The sequence below is a fragment of the Callospermophilus lateralis genome, chromosome 8 (assembly GCF_048772815.1).
Source record: "Callospermophilus lateralis isolate mCalLat2 chromosome 8, mCalLat2.hap1, whole genome shotgun sequence".
Lineage (NCBI taxonomy): Eukaryota > Metazoa > Chordata > Mammalia > Rodentia > Sciuridae > Callospermophilus > Callospermophilus lateralis.
In genome coordinates this window covers 117,799,833-117,815,726 of record NC_135312.1, presented here as the reverse complement: position 1 = coordinate 117,815,726, position 15,894 = coordinate 117,799,833, and the positions used below count along the sequence as shown (strand labels likewise).

Here is a 15,894-nt window from a genome sequence, read left to right as displayed (position 1 = left end):
ATGATGTGAATATACTTTGTATACAACCAGAGATATGAAAAGATGTGCTCTATATGTGTAATGTGAATTGTAATGCATTCTGCTGTCATATACAAATAAGGATTTAAAAAACCTTCAGATTCCCACCCAAATAAATATGCACTAAGTAACATTTGAACTACAGTATTCTGCTTAAAATTATTATTTTTTAGTATTTAGTATTAAGTTACTTACCTATGATGTCTTCTTATCTCTGCACATTCTACTGCCATCCCATATAGGACAGCACTTGCTGGTATAACTTTCCCATACTTATCACAATTACCATTTTCACCTTTGGTCTGAAAAATATAATAATAAAAATGACTATCACATGTATGCAATATACATGAATGAGAAGCAATGAAAATTAAAAAGAAAGGGTTCAAAATCCAACACCACAAAAAAAGAAAAAGAAAAAATTTAAAATTTAAAATAAACACTTTAAGAAATTTTTCAAAAAAAAATTTACTACGTATGTATGTACATTTTCTTAATATAATTACAGAGAAGGGAGGGAGGAAAGAACTGTAAGTCTAAATAACATAGGACTTTGGGGTACAACTTTAATTTAAAAATCAAAATTATCATTATCTGCTTGAAAAATAAATTGCTCTTCTTTTCAGTCTTTAGCTATTTTAAATCCAAATTATTTTCTGTAAATAGCAAAGTTTTATTCCATGTTAATATCCTTTCCTTCATAATAAATGTTATATATCTATGATTTGTGACATACCACAGAGGATTTCAATACAAAATGTAAGAGTTAGTGCTGCCCAGTCAGCAGCCTGAGTTCAACAATCACCTTAAAACTCTACTAACCCAGCATCACTATACGCCCTTCTGGTGAGCTGCCAAAATTCCCAGCAGTGAGGGCAGAAGGACTGAAAGTACCTCCTTTTCACAACCATATTTAGCATTCTATAGGAAGTTCCTCCATAAGGTAACACCAATTCCTATGAATTTCTTCCTGGAGTATTTTTTACCTTTATAATGCTCATCTGGGCACAAAAATATATATTGTGTTATGTTGCTATTCAAAGGTTTTGGCATGGATTTCTTTCCAATTACACATTATGTACCTTGACAGTAGGAAATAAACTTCATATTGCTTTGCAAATGCTCTAGGGGCTCAATAAATCTCTGCTGAAATAATGAATAATGAATTCTTAATGAAATTCAAAATTTTTTTCATGTTGCTTACCTTTGGCTGCAAAAGTAAATGCTCCCAAGCATGAATCAAACTCTCCACAATTCCTTCTCCAAATAAACCTGCATCGACAGTTTCGGTTACAACTAGGGACACTCTATAGAACGATTTTTTAAAGATACATGTAAGTAAAATAGCATGCTATTTATATAAAAATGTTCAAGCTGAGAGAAGAGAAAAATGAAGAGTATATTATAGAAGCAGTCCACATGTAAATCTTTCTAATATATTTTTAGTATCTAGCCTAAATTGTTGAGTGACTTGACTCTAATGTTCTTCAGGTCCCTTTGTGCTCCACTGGCTCCTTCCCATTAGTATGAGGGCAGGAGGGCTGACAACACCTGGCATTGCTGCCTGCTCAAGCAGTTCTTTGATTGCCTAAATCCTCAAGAGCTGTTTATGCCCACCACCTTTCCTAGTCCCCTTCCCAATATCAAACAACTGGAGTGCTAACTCTAACACTGTATAAAAGTATTCTCTATTAACAATGACTCCTTCCTTATCAAAACAAATCATCTTTCTTAGTTAATTTTTCTTGAGCTACAAATATTATTTAATGCCATTAAGAGCCTTTCCTTTCAAAAAGCCAACCTCTATCTTCTGTGATACTGCACAGCCCAACTTTGCCTCTTGCAAGTTTCATTACTCAACATTTCTTTTGTCTTCACAAAATCCTCTTCCATGATTTCTGTTCATTCTTGGAAAATTCTACTCAAAAGATACTTCTAAATAATTCCTCCCTTCTCTGAACTCCTTTAGCTCTTATCTCCTGTACCATGCATTTTTGTAGTCTGAAAATAAATGAACAGCTCTTATCTTCCTATCTGCAGGAATGCCTGTGGTATCCCCAACAGTGCTTAAACCCAATATTATACATATATACAGAAACATTCAGTATTTAGAGTTGCATACACTTAGAATATTTAAGGTATCTCAAAACATCTATCCAACATCTCAAAATCTAGCAGTCTGCTTAAGGTCAAAATGAATTAAGAAAAGAGTATAGAACTTCTGATTTCCTGTTAAAAGGTCAGTACACTTTTCTACACCTTTATCTGTTAAAAAAAAAAAATACAAATTGAATTAAAGTTAAGTTTGATTCATACTATGGAATTAACTATATCCCCCCAAAATTCTTATGTTGAAGCTCTAACCCCTAATATACCTGTATTTGAAGATAGAACCTTTAGGAATTAATTAAGACTAAATGAGATAAACAGTGCCCTAATCCAATAGGTCTGGCATCATTATCAAAGAAGGAACACTGGAGAATATCATTCTCTCATTCACATACAAATAGCCATGTGAAGATGTTGTTAGAAGGTAACTATTTGCAAGCCAGGAAGAGAATCTCACCTGAGAAAAGATCTGTGGTTTAAGCAACCCAGTCAGTGGTATTTTATTATGCAGACTAAGATAATTCAGGACAGTGTCTTTTTTCCCTATAAAATGGATGCATACCTGTCTTAATAACCTAATAGACTTCTTTCATGAAAAACAAATATAAAACCATTAAAAAGTACACAAGTACTATGCAAACATCATTATATATGGAAGAAGATGGAAAAATAAATCAAAATTATCTTTAAAATAACAGTGTTAGACAAGATGATTCTTAAATATCTTCTAATTCTAAAATTTCATCACCCTCATAATATAGTTCATACTAATATATACTAAAAAGCCAAAACTTATAGGATTATTTTCAAAGCATTTAAAGGGCACAGGCCAAACTACATTGACAACTGATACTTCCAAAGCTCTCACTATAAACAAAGATAGTAACAGAAGTCCATTGACTCTAATCTGTTCAGGTTTTAAGTACAATTTTCAAATAGCTATTGATTATACAGGATTATTATCCATTTTTACAAATTAGAACGCTGAAATTAACAAAAGTAAAGATCGTTTATATATTTTATTCCTTCCACAAATTTTTCTCAAGACTTTATCATATAACCATATCTTTACAAAGACAGAATTTTTATCAGGTCTAGAAGCTAGAAAGGTATCTTAATTTTTAAAAAAAGCAGTGAATTACAGGGGCTGGAGTTATGGCTCAGTGGTAGAGTGCTCGCCTAGCATGTGTAAGACCTGGGTTCGACCCTCAGTACCACATAAAAATAAATAAATAAAATACAGGTATTGTGTCCAACTACAACTAAAATAAATAAATAAACATTTTTAAAAAGCAGTGTATAAATACTAAAATCAGTTTATAAAACAGTACCTTTCAGGAATGTGTTTTGGAATTTCTAAGTCAAGTGACTTCATGTGTAGAAGTTTTATTCCTGCTTCCATCTTGTTTGCAGCCACTACATCACAGGCAAGTTCATACATGGTTTTAGATAATTCACAGGCATACACAGACTGTGCTCCAGCCTTTTTAGCAAACATGCTATAAAAAAAAAAAAAAAAAAGTTTCATCATATACACACACACACACAAAAATCCACTGTATTTTTTCAAATTTCAATGGAATTATAATGCTTTAAACGTAGGCTTTTTCTTTTCTTTTTTAACACAACTATTACTCATTCTGCACTTTAAAAATGAACATTCTTGTCTAGACATAAATCATGACATCTATTCTATTAAGAAGCACAATTGACATGAAAAACACAAACAGGCTTAATAAATTCCAAAAGACTATTATTACAAAAAATACAACTTCAATAATAATCCCAGGGCTGGGGTTGTGGCTCAAGCAGTAGAGTACTTGCCTAGAAACTGTGAGGCACTGGGTTCGATCCTCAGCACCACATAAAAATAAAATAAGGATATACAAATAATAATAATAATAATAATAATAATAATAACAACCCCAAACTTCATAGTTTCTCCAGTCTTTGATAAAGTAAAAGCTATAAAGAAAAATTCAGTAATAATGATTGTATGAATAACCCTAGCAAGATTAAGAGAAGTGACTGCTGTTTTAAAATTCCAATGTCAAATTTTCTATATCTGGCAAATATTTGATGTGCATTAATATATATGTATATATAATTTAAACAACTATAACAAACCTCAGAATTCCAGTTCCTGCTCCAATGTCCAAAACACTTTTGAACCCTGAGCATACCGCCTTTTGGATCGCTGCATTATAAATCATATTCCTTTTGGTGTCATTAAGCATGATAAAGTGCCAGCGTTCCACCAGCCAGTTTGCGACACGATAAAAATTCTCCTTTGCATCACTGAAATCAGGGTTTAGCTTCACTGCTTTATGAAAATATCCAGCTGCTTCATCTCTAAAGCCCATTCTAGAGTAAAACAGTGAAAAAGACAAAATACATTCAACTCTGTGCTAGCAATTACTGACTTTGTTCATGCCACTCACCTGGCCCATACCAACACTCCAAATCCTGAAGATAGGAAACTAATTCCTCTGACAAGCTTTCTGTGGAACTGCAATTCTCAAGACTTCTTTCTTTTCTAAATATCTACTGTCTTTATGTATCCCAGAACCTTAATAAGTACTTGAGTATGAATAAATATTGAACTAAGTTACAGAAGCACTGTTACAGGCATCCTCCATTTAATCCACCTGCTGAAATACCAGTTTGTTCTAAAACCATTCCCTCTGTAAAACATACTAATGCCCAGGACTAGTGGGTCCTCTTTAGTGTGCCTACAGACCTTTTCTCCCAGTTCCTGAGTCAAATGGTCATTAAGAGTCAGCTGTATTTGCTGCCAGACCAGTTTATGGCAGTTGTACTGTTAAAGTCAATGTTTAATCTGCCAAAACTGTGTAGACCTACAATAATTTTCTGTTACATTGAGTTTATTCTGCAACACTGTCTTATAATGTTATGAACACTGTGTGTGTATAATCTAGAAATATAATGGAATTCAAGAATAATTCCCCTTGCCTAAACTTTTTTTTAATATTTTTTAGTTGCAGATGAACACCTTATTTTATTTATTTTTATGTAGTGCTGAGGATCAAACCCAGTGCCTCCCACATGCTAAGCAAGCACTTTACCACTGAGCCAAAACCCCAGCCCCTCATCCAAACTTAAGAACAAAAAAAAACTCCAAATTAAAATTTTGTAGGCTTTTACTAATTTGAGGAATTATTGAAAGATATTTTTAAATAAATTTCATTTAAATGGAAGGTTGCTAATTTGTAGAAAAGGTGCCTCATCAGGTTAGTTGTTAATGTGAAAACAAAACAAGCCTCAGGTGACAATCTGTCTTATTTTCCTAATTATATTTTTTCTGATTCTAATCATATTAGAAATTATCAAATATTTGTCTCTTAAAGGAGTAGTCATTGATTCCCCAGACCATGATAATTAACACTGCTATATCACTGGGACTAACAACATTTGATAAGAGTATTTTTTTACAAAACTCTTAATTGAATAAAAATTAATACAACCCAAAAAGGAAAGAAAACAATTATTAGAAAACAATTACTAGAATGTTAAAATGATATCTCTTTAGAAAATAAAGCATTAATGGTGTTTCCTAAATAAGAATTGTATTATTTTCCTAAATAAGAATTCTATTAATTTACACAAAGCAGTGAGCCCAGTTATTAAGGCAAATCCCAAAGAATAGATTTTGATTTCTTCCAGCTTTCCTAATAATAAAGTTCCCATGGAGAGTACACAAGAATTCCAATGTGGAAAAAAAAAAAGTGTGTTCTATAGAAAGAAGTCATATTTCACTTATAAAAACACTTATGTACACTCACATTAATACATAATATAAAGTCAATCTTCACTCACTTTTTCATCAACATTTTAAGCAACCTCAACAGAAAGGCATTCTATTCGGCAGCTAAAGTGGATATGACTTGAATGGATATTATTTGTTTTCAACAAGTAATTGTTAACAAAAAATTCTACACATCAAAGCTGGGTGCAGTGACACATGCTCGTAATCCCAGCAGTTTCTCAGGAAGCTGAGGCAGGAGGACCACAAGTTCAAAGACAGCCTGGCCAACTTAGCAGGATCCTGTCTCAAATGAAATATAAAAGTTATTTCTAAAACATATGTCTCTATACTGAAATAAAAATGTATGTATAACAATGAGCTATTTGAACAATTAACTCTGAGAACTGCACAAATTATATATGTACCTTTCCCCAAAGCCCTGACCTTATATTACTACTGTTTACTGAGTCAAATTAGAGGCTCACAGGCATTGAGACAAGTGTATCAAATTGATTACTGACAGTTAATAAAATCAAGATGTACTTAAGAGAAATTGTTGTCCCTTAAGAGCTCTGTAGTCCTTTATGAATGACACCAAATTTTAGGTGGATATGACTTGAATGGAGGAAGAGGCAATTAACAGGGAAATGCATAAAAATAACTAAAAGGAAAATATAAAATGAGACTCATTAATTCATAAATTGTTACAAATTTATACAATAGCCATTTCCCAACTTGGCAGAACCATGATCTCACCATATTACTTTGAAATTTACTAATTCAGAAGCAGAAGCAATGTTAACCTTTCATTGTATTTCCTATATTTTCTCAAACCTTTTTATTCATGTGTGCTGGAATGCAAAAAGAGTTAACATGGCAAGTGGAATTGATAACCCTTTGAAAGGTCTGCTTACAAGATTGGCTTTTGGCTGATTTCTTGGATTTGGGGACATTTCCCTGCCCTAACTAATAAAAGCAGCTCACAGTTTGTACAAATAGTGTGATTCATGCTGAATATCTGCTTTTCTTCTGGGAGTCTAGAACTTTGGTATATGTTACACAGAAGGTAGATACCCAAATGTCCTAAACACCCACAAAAACATTGGATATAGAGTTTCTAATGAGCTTCCCTGATTGGCAACATTCCACTTGTGTTCGTTGCAAGGTGAAGGAAGTATACCCAAGGTGACTTTACTGAGAGAGTACCTTGAGAGAGTTGCACCTGGTTTCCTTCAGACTGCCCCATGAACCTTTCCCCTTTGCTAATTTTGCTTTATGTCCTTTCACAATAACAAATCACAGCCATGACAACTATATACTGAGTCCTGTGAGCCATCCTAACAAATCAGCAAACTTGGGAATGGTCTGAAAGACTCCTAAGATAGCCAGTTATTGACTTATTACTAAATTCTCCCCTTTTGCCTGCGGTGCATAAAAATGTATCTCGCTCTTTAATATTTTTCCAACCATCATTTTAAAAATGCTGGGGACACTACAGGAGGAAAGGGTTTTGCTTCCAGGTCCTAAGTCCTAGAAGCACAGGGCTTCTCCTGCATCAGGCTCCTGAGGGAGGCAACAGTACTCAGTGATTGGTTGCATCCCCCAAGAATCCCCCTCCTGGGTGCTTTTGTAACAGAATGATACTTCTCCATGAGACTCTCTAGCATCCCAACCAGCAAAATTCTAGCAAGTTCCAGAGAACCAAATGACAAGTTATCTGGCACCCTGTGAATTACAGCTATGCCCTCTCAGCCCATTAGGTGGACTCTTCCTTGAATACTCTATCCTAGCCATAGGTGCAGGGATGATTATATAGTATTAAAACTGATATTCCATTCTATATCTGCTATTCTCATATTCTTTTAAGTTCTCTTGTTATTAGCTAAATCCCTCATTACTTCAATCCCCTATAATGGTTAATTCTTTACATTAAGCTTCCCCTGTTCAAATTACTGTATAATTGATCTCTGATTCAGACAGATACAGAATAATTCTTAACTAGAAATACAGAAATCATTACAAACCTGAAGAGATGTTCCCCCATACTATTGCAAATTACTTCATCATCAGGAAAGAGTTCCAAGGCCTGCTCATAGCAACCAAGTAAGTCTTGTGTTCGACTGAGTGCATCAAGCTCTTCAGCCCATTTCAAGAGCGTATACTGAAAAGTTTCCTTTAGAAACAAAGAAAAAAAGGTAGTCAATAGAGATGAAAGAATACAGAATACTGAAGATTCCAGAGACTGGAACTTACTATTAAACAATCATTTTACGTTTCATTTAACTGTAATAAGTACTGCTTACAAACACATACACAAATGAAGGAATTTTACCACCTACATGCAATTATATACAGAACTAGACAATTTGGCCACTCTGTATATTCCTTCCATTCTTAGCTGCCATATCACTCTACTATTTCTCTTCTTCCTCCTTTTTTGTGGGCACTTGAGTTTGACTTTGTCCTTAGCCCTCTTGTCTTATCCATCCCCAATGCATTAATTATCACCCATGTGTTAATGGTGCTACACTTCCATCTCCAATAAAAACTCTCTCCTCTAGTCATCAGACTCATAAATATAGCTTCCTGCTAATCATCTCAACCAGACAGGCACTTAATTCCCCATACTTCTCAAATTTAGTTTAATTCAAATATTCCACAGCAATCAGTGTGCAAAGAACTAGGGCCAAACCACAATGAAAACAACATAAATCTTGTCCCTATGCTGAGGCCCTATAGAGAAAATTCACAAATAATTTTGAAAAATTTCAAAATGTTCTAAACTGGATCCACCACATTCTTCAGAGGATCTTCAGAGGATTTAAGGTTTGGGTACCAATCAGCATCAACCCACAAAGTCACCACCTTTTAATGTTATTTCAACTCCACATGTGATATTTCATATTCAGCCAATCCTCACTCAATATCTTTAAATCTGTCCCCTCTTCTAAAATATCACTGTTACAACCTAATTTGTTTCTTGTAATCACCTGTGAGACTACAGCAATCGCCTCCTCACTGTCACCCTAGCTCCATTCTCATCTCCCTCAAACCAATTTCCACATGGTAACACCGTGAAAAGATGCTGGATGTGGTGGCAGACACCTGTAATTCCAACAACTCAGCAGGAAGATCACAAATTCAAGGCCAGCCTCAGCAACTTAGGATGGCCCTGAGCAACTTAATAAGACCAATAAACAAATAAAAAGGGCTGGGGATAGTTTGGTGGTAAAGTACCCCTGGGTTCAATCCCCAACACACACAAAAAAAGGCAACTCTGCAAAGAGATTACACTTCTGACATTCCATGATATTTTAAATCAAAAACTTCACATACTTTATACAGAAGAGATGATATTTGAAGTTGAACATGAATGGAAATTACTACACAGACAATGATAAGAAAGGAGACTCAGTTGTGAGGGAAACACAGAAATTATATGAAATGATCAGAGCCTCTACAAATAAGTAGACTGGTGCAGCCAGAGTGTGGGTATGGGAAACAGAGAGAGTGGCAGGAAATGAAATTTCTGCAAATGAAACTTTTGCTAAGAAATATGAACTTGATAGCCAGGTGTGATGGTGCATGCCTGTAATATCAGTACTTTGGGAAGCTGAGACGGGAAAACCACAAGTTCAAAGCCAGCCTCAGCAACTTAGCAACACACTAAGCAACTTAGTGAGTCCCTGTTTCAAAATAAAATATAAAAAAGGGTTGGGTGGTTAAGTCCCCCTGGGCTCAATCCCCAGAAATATTTATTTATTTATTTATTTATTTATTTATATAAATTTTTTAAGAAATTTTATACAGGGCTGGGATTGTGGCTCAATGGTAGAGCACTTGCCTAGCATGCGTGAAGCACTGGGTTCGATCCTCAGCACCACATAAAAATAAAATAAAGGTTTCGTGTCCACCTACAAATAAAAAATAAATGTTTAAAAAAATTTTATACACACACAAACACAAACTTCGTTCTGAAGGAAACAGAACCAGTTACTGAACCTCAATGAGTGCCAGGTATTGCAATACAAATTTCATATATACTTTCTTTCTTTTTTTTTTTTTTTTTTGGTACCAGAGATTGAATTCATGAGCACTCAACCACTGAGTATTTTGTATTTTATTTAGAGGTCTCACTGTGTTGCGTAGCACCTTACTTTTGCTGAGGCTGGCGGCTAGCTTTTAATTTACGATCCTCCTGCCTCAGCCTCCTAAACTACTGGGATTATAGACATGTGCCACAGCACTGGTCCATATATACTTTAAAGACAGATATTGTCCCTGCTGTTTACAGAAGAAACTAAAAAACAAAGAACTGAGGAAAGAGCACTTGGGTTGATTTATTATCCTAAAGACGCCTACACAAAGGGGCAAACTATCACCTCCTTCTGAAGAAGCCAGTTGCTCCTGAAATTTACACTAAGATAATTTGTGTCAACTATGAAAGTCTAGATGCTACTGACATCTAGTGGGCAGAGAACAAGGAACCTGCTAAAATATTCTAAGCATGCACTGGATAGCCCCTCAAAGATTTTCCATTCAAAATATCAACAAGGTTGAGGATGAGAAACCCTAGGTTAAATTAAATTAAGCCAACTAGCTTGCAACTGAACACTGACTATGAAATTTAAGTTGAATCATTTTTCAAAATGTGGATTCTAAAACCATTTGGGAAACAAACAACAGTATTTCAACAGAGTAACTGTTGCAAATAATAATTGAAACTAAAAGATGCATCATCAAACAATGATTACTTCAGGTTAATTGTACACTTTATTCGACTACAGAGACCCACAGTATTCCTTCTAAACAAAAATGCAAAGGCTCCACGACAGGGGCATGAGGGAGCATATCACCTAAGGCCTCATTTGGGATCCGAGGACTGTGGGAACTTCAAGTGAAATGAACGTTTTGAAACAGAGAAGTGACATCGTTTTTGACTTTTGTAACAAAAAGCTGGCCGTGTTGAGACCGACTACAGGAAGGAACCCAGTAGAGAGTCCACTGCAACAATCTGCAGGTGGATTCTTGAACCAGGGTATAAAGGACAGAACAGTAAAAGCCGATAAGATTCTGGACATAATTTTGAAGGTGGAGCCGACAGGATTTTCTCCTGGCAGATCATGAATGTGAATAAAATTAAGGCTGCAAGGATGAACAATAAATACTAATAGCAATTACCAGGTACCCAGGACCCTTCACCTGCCTGCCGTTTTTTGTTTTTAACTTTTTTACACGGAAAAGAGACCTCACCTTCACGTCGTCTTTCAGCTCCGGCGCCAGGCTGAGCACCAGGAGGTAGTGGGCATAAGCAGTGCCGAAGTCCTGGGCACCCAGACAATGTTCAGCGCTCTGCAAGGACCGCGACACCAACTCGTCCCGGCCGGCAGCCCCGGAGCCATTCCCAGCGCCCCGGCGAGGCCTGGACCTCGAGTTCGGCATGACGGAGTCACCGCTTGTATGACCGCAGAGAAGATGACTTTGCAAAGAGAATCAGAAAACTCTTTCCACGCCACCCTTTCACGTGACTACAGCTGGACAACAACTACAGAAAAGTTACTCCGGAGCAGCAGGTGAACGCGCCCACCCCGGTCCAGGCGGAAGCTCCGCCCTCTAACGGCCGGGCCGGAAGCGCGTGCGACGCGCTCCGGGCAACAGCAGACGCAGACCGGCGGCGCGCGCAACGAGGACGTCAGCGCGCACGACGTGTGTACGTCATCGCCTGCCCCGCCCTCAAAGGGAAAAGCGCGGCGTGGCCTGTGCGCGGGTGCTTGCGTAGATATTTGCAGTTTTCTGCGCGCTAGGCTTTTTCTTCCCCCCACCCCGGCCGTAACCAAAGTTGTCTGTTGCCTCCTTTTTATTCTTGCCTCCAGGAGTGGGTGGCAAGACCTGAGAGACACAGTCTGGCCTTTGTGGAGATGCTTAATAATCCGTATTGATTAGTGATGCCCTAAATCTCAGTCGCCAAGACTGGGAAGAACACGGAGATAAAAGCGCCTTGCGTGTGGCAGAGAAAGTACCTTCACAGACATTGTTTTAAATCACTCTCACAAAACCCTGAGAGGCGGCCTTTTGGATTACCCTCGTCTTAGCGAAGGAAAAGGTGACGCAAACTAGTGGCATGGGTATGGCTCAAATCCAAGTTTTCTGACCACCTGTTGTTATATTAATAGAGAGAAAGAGTTTACTTTGAGTGTGGCCGCTAGTGGATGAATTCTAAGCTTAAAGAGGGGAGGCATAGGATTTACAACTGAAATAAGTCATTTTTGTCCCCGCTTCCAAATATGTTCATGGTGAAAATCTTAACAAGAGATGAAAAACAGAGCATTTTGCATATCAAACAAACTTTGGGGTTCCTTCACTTCTCAAAGATGTATCCTTTGAATGCCTTGTATCCTGTCTTTTGATCTGCTTTTCTAACCCACTCTTCCTTCTGAGCGCCGGTCCATATGAATCCTAATCAGTTCAGGACACTGTGACCTACTCCCTATACACAAAGATCCTTCAAGGCAGAAACTAGTCCTAACTGCTTCTGTAAACTTCTCACTCAGCAAAGTATGACACAAAGTAAGGACTTTGAAGTTTCTTAAATGTAATGGGAAGTACAAAAGCCGCCCCCGACGACCCCCAATCTGAAGTCAGTCAATAAGGAACTTGTCTGAAATAGTCTATAAAAGTCAGCCTCCCTTGAGGGCACAGAGCAAGGCAAAGAAGAATAGGCAGCCAGAGCTCCAAACCTCAGTGTTTGTGGCCTGACGAAGGAAAATTTAGAGTTAGACACAAAAACACACAAGGGGGTTTTATTATAAGTGAAAGCAAAGTAAGGCTTAAGTGAAGAACACTGGAGAGAGAAGGAGGTGGGGGATGCTTCTTCCATCAGTGAATGGCAAAGAATGTCTATATAGATATAGATAGATAGATATCTTCCAAATTTATTACTGTTTCTTGATTTCCAGGAGAACTGGGATCTACCTTCTGCAGTCTTCACCAATTAAATGTTTAACTCCTCCTTTATCTCAGGTGGGAGAGTTTTTACCCTGGTAGGGCTTTCTGGAACTGTCATGGCACCATCTCATTCAGGGGGTTTTATCTACAAGTCAATCATATATTAATACAGGTCAATGCCAGGGTCAATGACCAGGCAAACTATCTTAAAGCACCTGCACTATTAAGGAAATTTCCCTTCTGAAATACATTGAGAAACCTGTGACCATAAATTCTAACTTTACAATGCCCCAATAGACCTTGTCAGAAGTTAGTCCCATTGATCTTTCCTTCTTGACATATTTCATAATTAGCTCCCTTTGTTTCCACCTATTTGTTCTCAGGGTTAGTACACCTGTTGTTTTTCTACAAGTTACTCATTTATTCATTAGCCTTAAAAACCATTTTTGAAAAAAAAACATGACCCTTCTCTGTTATTAGTTTGCATTCCACTGTTCATCCCTAACTACTACCTAACACTTCTTAGAACAATCTTATCCAAAGCCAGTCATAAAGGAACTTGTCAGAGATGATCTGTAGAGGTCCACTTCCCTTCAGGACATAGAGAAGGGCAAAGAAGAGTAGAAAATGCTTATATGGGGAAAATAAAAAACAACCCACATAACTACCAAGTTTTACCTTTCTTACTTATTAAATCTTTTAAATATGCCCATTCCTATCAATCCTTATTACTGTTGCTTTTATTCAGATTCTGTTCTTCTTTCATCTGTTATAGTGACCTTTTCATAATCAATCTTTAGTCTTTTACCCTTTAAATACATTTTCCATGCTGCAGATACAATGGCCTAAAATGCAAGTCTACATTCAGTGGCTCTCCACCACCTGTAACTGTGTATTATAACCTTTTTATTCTTAGTTATTTGTGTGGAGAATTTCTTAAATCCAAATTAAAGATTAATTAAATATACAATTGTTGCTTTTTAGAAAAGGGGAAGGAAGAGTCATGTTGAATGTCTAGGTTAGACACAGAAGTTGTTTAGACTAGAATGTATTATTTTAGTAAATAAAGTTCATATGAGGTTCCTTAATGACCAAAACATATAAGAATTCTTAGGTATAGTGTCCTTCCTCAATGAAATAAAATAGTTGAGCCAAATAATTGACCCTCAGAAGGAAAGGAACTGATGAGGATGAGGACACAGCCTCAACTTTTGTAGCAGTCTTGGAGGAATGACACCATCAGGCTGCACGCTTTCTCATCTAATAGCAGAGATAAGACACACTGATTTTTTTTTTTTAACAGAGAGGGAAAATATGAAGCACAGTGAAAAGGCCTCTTTTTTTTTTAAAGAGAGAATTTTTTTAATATTTATTTTTTAGTTTTCGGTGGACACAACATCCTTATTTTATTTTTATGTGGTGCTGAGGATCGAACCCAGTGCCCCGCGCATGCCAGGCGAGCACACTACCGCTTGAGCCACATCCCCAGCCCCAACACTGATTTTTTTTAACACATTGATTTTTAATAGTCTGTGTCCTGGTTACAGCCTAGGATTACTGGGATTGATTGGCCTTTTGCAAATTTTGCATTAAAGGAATCTCCCGAAATCTATTTTAGAAGATACTATAGCTCATCAATTAGAAGATCAATTACTGAGGCTGGGGATGTAGCTCAGTGGTAGAGCACTTGCTTAACATACATGAGGCCCTGGGTTTTGTCTCCTGCACCAAAAGAAGAAGAAAGAGGAAGAGGAGGAGGAGAGAATCAAATACTGTATCAAGACTGTCTGAATTTGAATCCTAGCCCTGCTGTTTACTATGTAAGGCCAAGAGACAAGAATTTTGAAAAGCAAAATTATTTGACCTCTATAGCTAAATTTCCTCATCCATAAAATGAGAATCACACAGTACATCTCTTGGCCTTATTAGGGATTAAATGAGTTACTATACATTCGTACTTAAACACACTAGGCTTTCAAGGAGTGTTAGTTGTTTTCTTTTTCAGTTTTTGTATTGGTTCATTATAATTATACATAATAGTGTAATTCTTTGTTACATTTTTGTATATGCATTAAAACAAGTTGCTGTCATTGTTGTAATTGTCATTCCTATATCATGGTTCTCAAAGGAGCTAGACTTCCACCAAAGACAAGCCAATATCAGCTGCAGTCACAAAATTTATAGACAATGCTTGGTTCTTGAGACCCACTACTGGTCGAAAAGAACACAAGTACTTCCTTGTTACTGGATTAAGAATGAGTGCTTAATTTGGTTTTCTCCACAGATGACTTAAGGAAAGGGAATAGATACAGTGGTTTTCATGGTAAAATGGACCTTAAAGGATTGATCTTGGAGTGTGTGACAAGCCCTTGTGACCTGCAGAAGACTAAGTTTTGTGCGCAGTGCAGATTGGATATGAACCACACATATAAAGGCCTGCAAAAATACTAACTCATCTGTGATTTGTCTTTTGAGCAGGATACACTTAATTGTTCAGTCCTCATTCTTTTTGTTTTGTTTTGTCTTTAGTACTGGGGCTTGATCCCAGGAACACTTTATCTAGTCTTTTTTTATTTTTTGAGAGGGGTCTTGCTAAGTTGCTGAGTCTGGCCTTGAACTTGCTCCCTGCCTCAGGCTCTCAAACTGCTGGGATTTCAGGTGTGAACCACCATGCCAGCTATTCCTCATGCTATCAAAGGCAAAGATAACCTTTTCATTTGCATGATTTTCATAAGCATTAAACACCTTTAGGTAAGGAGATTATTATTCTGATGGTGTGATGCAGGTCAACTGAGCTGCTTCAGTTGAAGTAGGTGTCAGAAACCATAATGCTCATTGACCTCTCTCTTCCCCTACCCTCTGAAGGATCACTATTTATTAGGCCCAGTCTGAAATTGCTGTTCTAGAATATTAAGTCTAAGTTACTTAATTAAATTCAGGCTGCATGGTTTGGTTCATGCCTTAAAAACATTTTCTAATTCACTGCTTCCATCCACACCTATACTAACGCAGAGCTCTCAGTTTGCTGTACTCAATTCTGTCACATCCTTACTCAG

The 15,894-nt window shown here is 36.9% G+C and overlaps 1 protein-coding gene across 2 annotated transcripts in view; it reads right to left on the bottom strand.

The window, feature by feature from the left end:
• Positions 1–11,487, bottom strand: part of Prmt9 (protein arginine methyltransferase 9) — a 43,946-nt gene extending 32,459 nt beyond the window's left edge. The window contains exons 1-6 of one of the 2 annotated variants that reach the window (XM_076864328.2): positions 11,147–11,487; positions 7,918–8,066; positions 4,255–4,491; positions 3,459–3,626; positions 1,223–1,325; positions 214–320 (exon numbers count right to left, since the gene is read on the bottom strand). In XM_076864328.2, coding sequence (XP_076720443.2) covers positions 214–320; positions 1,223–1,325; positions 3,459–3,626; positions 4,255–4,491; positions 7,918–8,066; positions 11,147–11,335 — 953 coding nt within the window. In that variant the 5' untranslated portion in view covers positions 11,336–11,487. The remainder of the gene's footprint in view (positions 1–213; positions 321–1,222; positions 1,326–3,458; positions 3,627–4,254; positions 4,492–7,917; positions 8,067–11,146) is intronic. The other variant, XM_076864329.2, reaches the window with a different exon arrangement.
• Between the last annotated feature and the right edge of the window lie 4,407 nt (positions 11,488–15,894).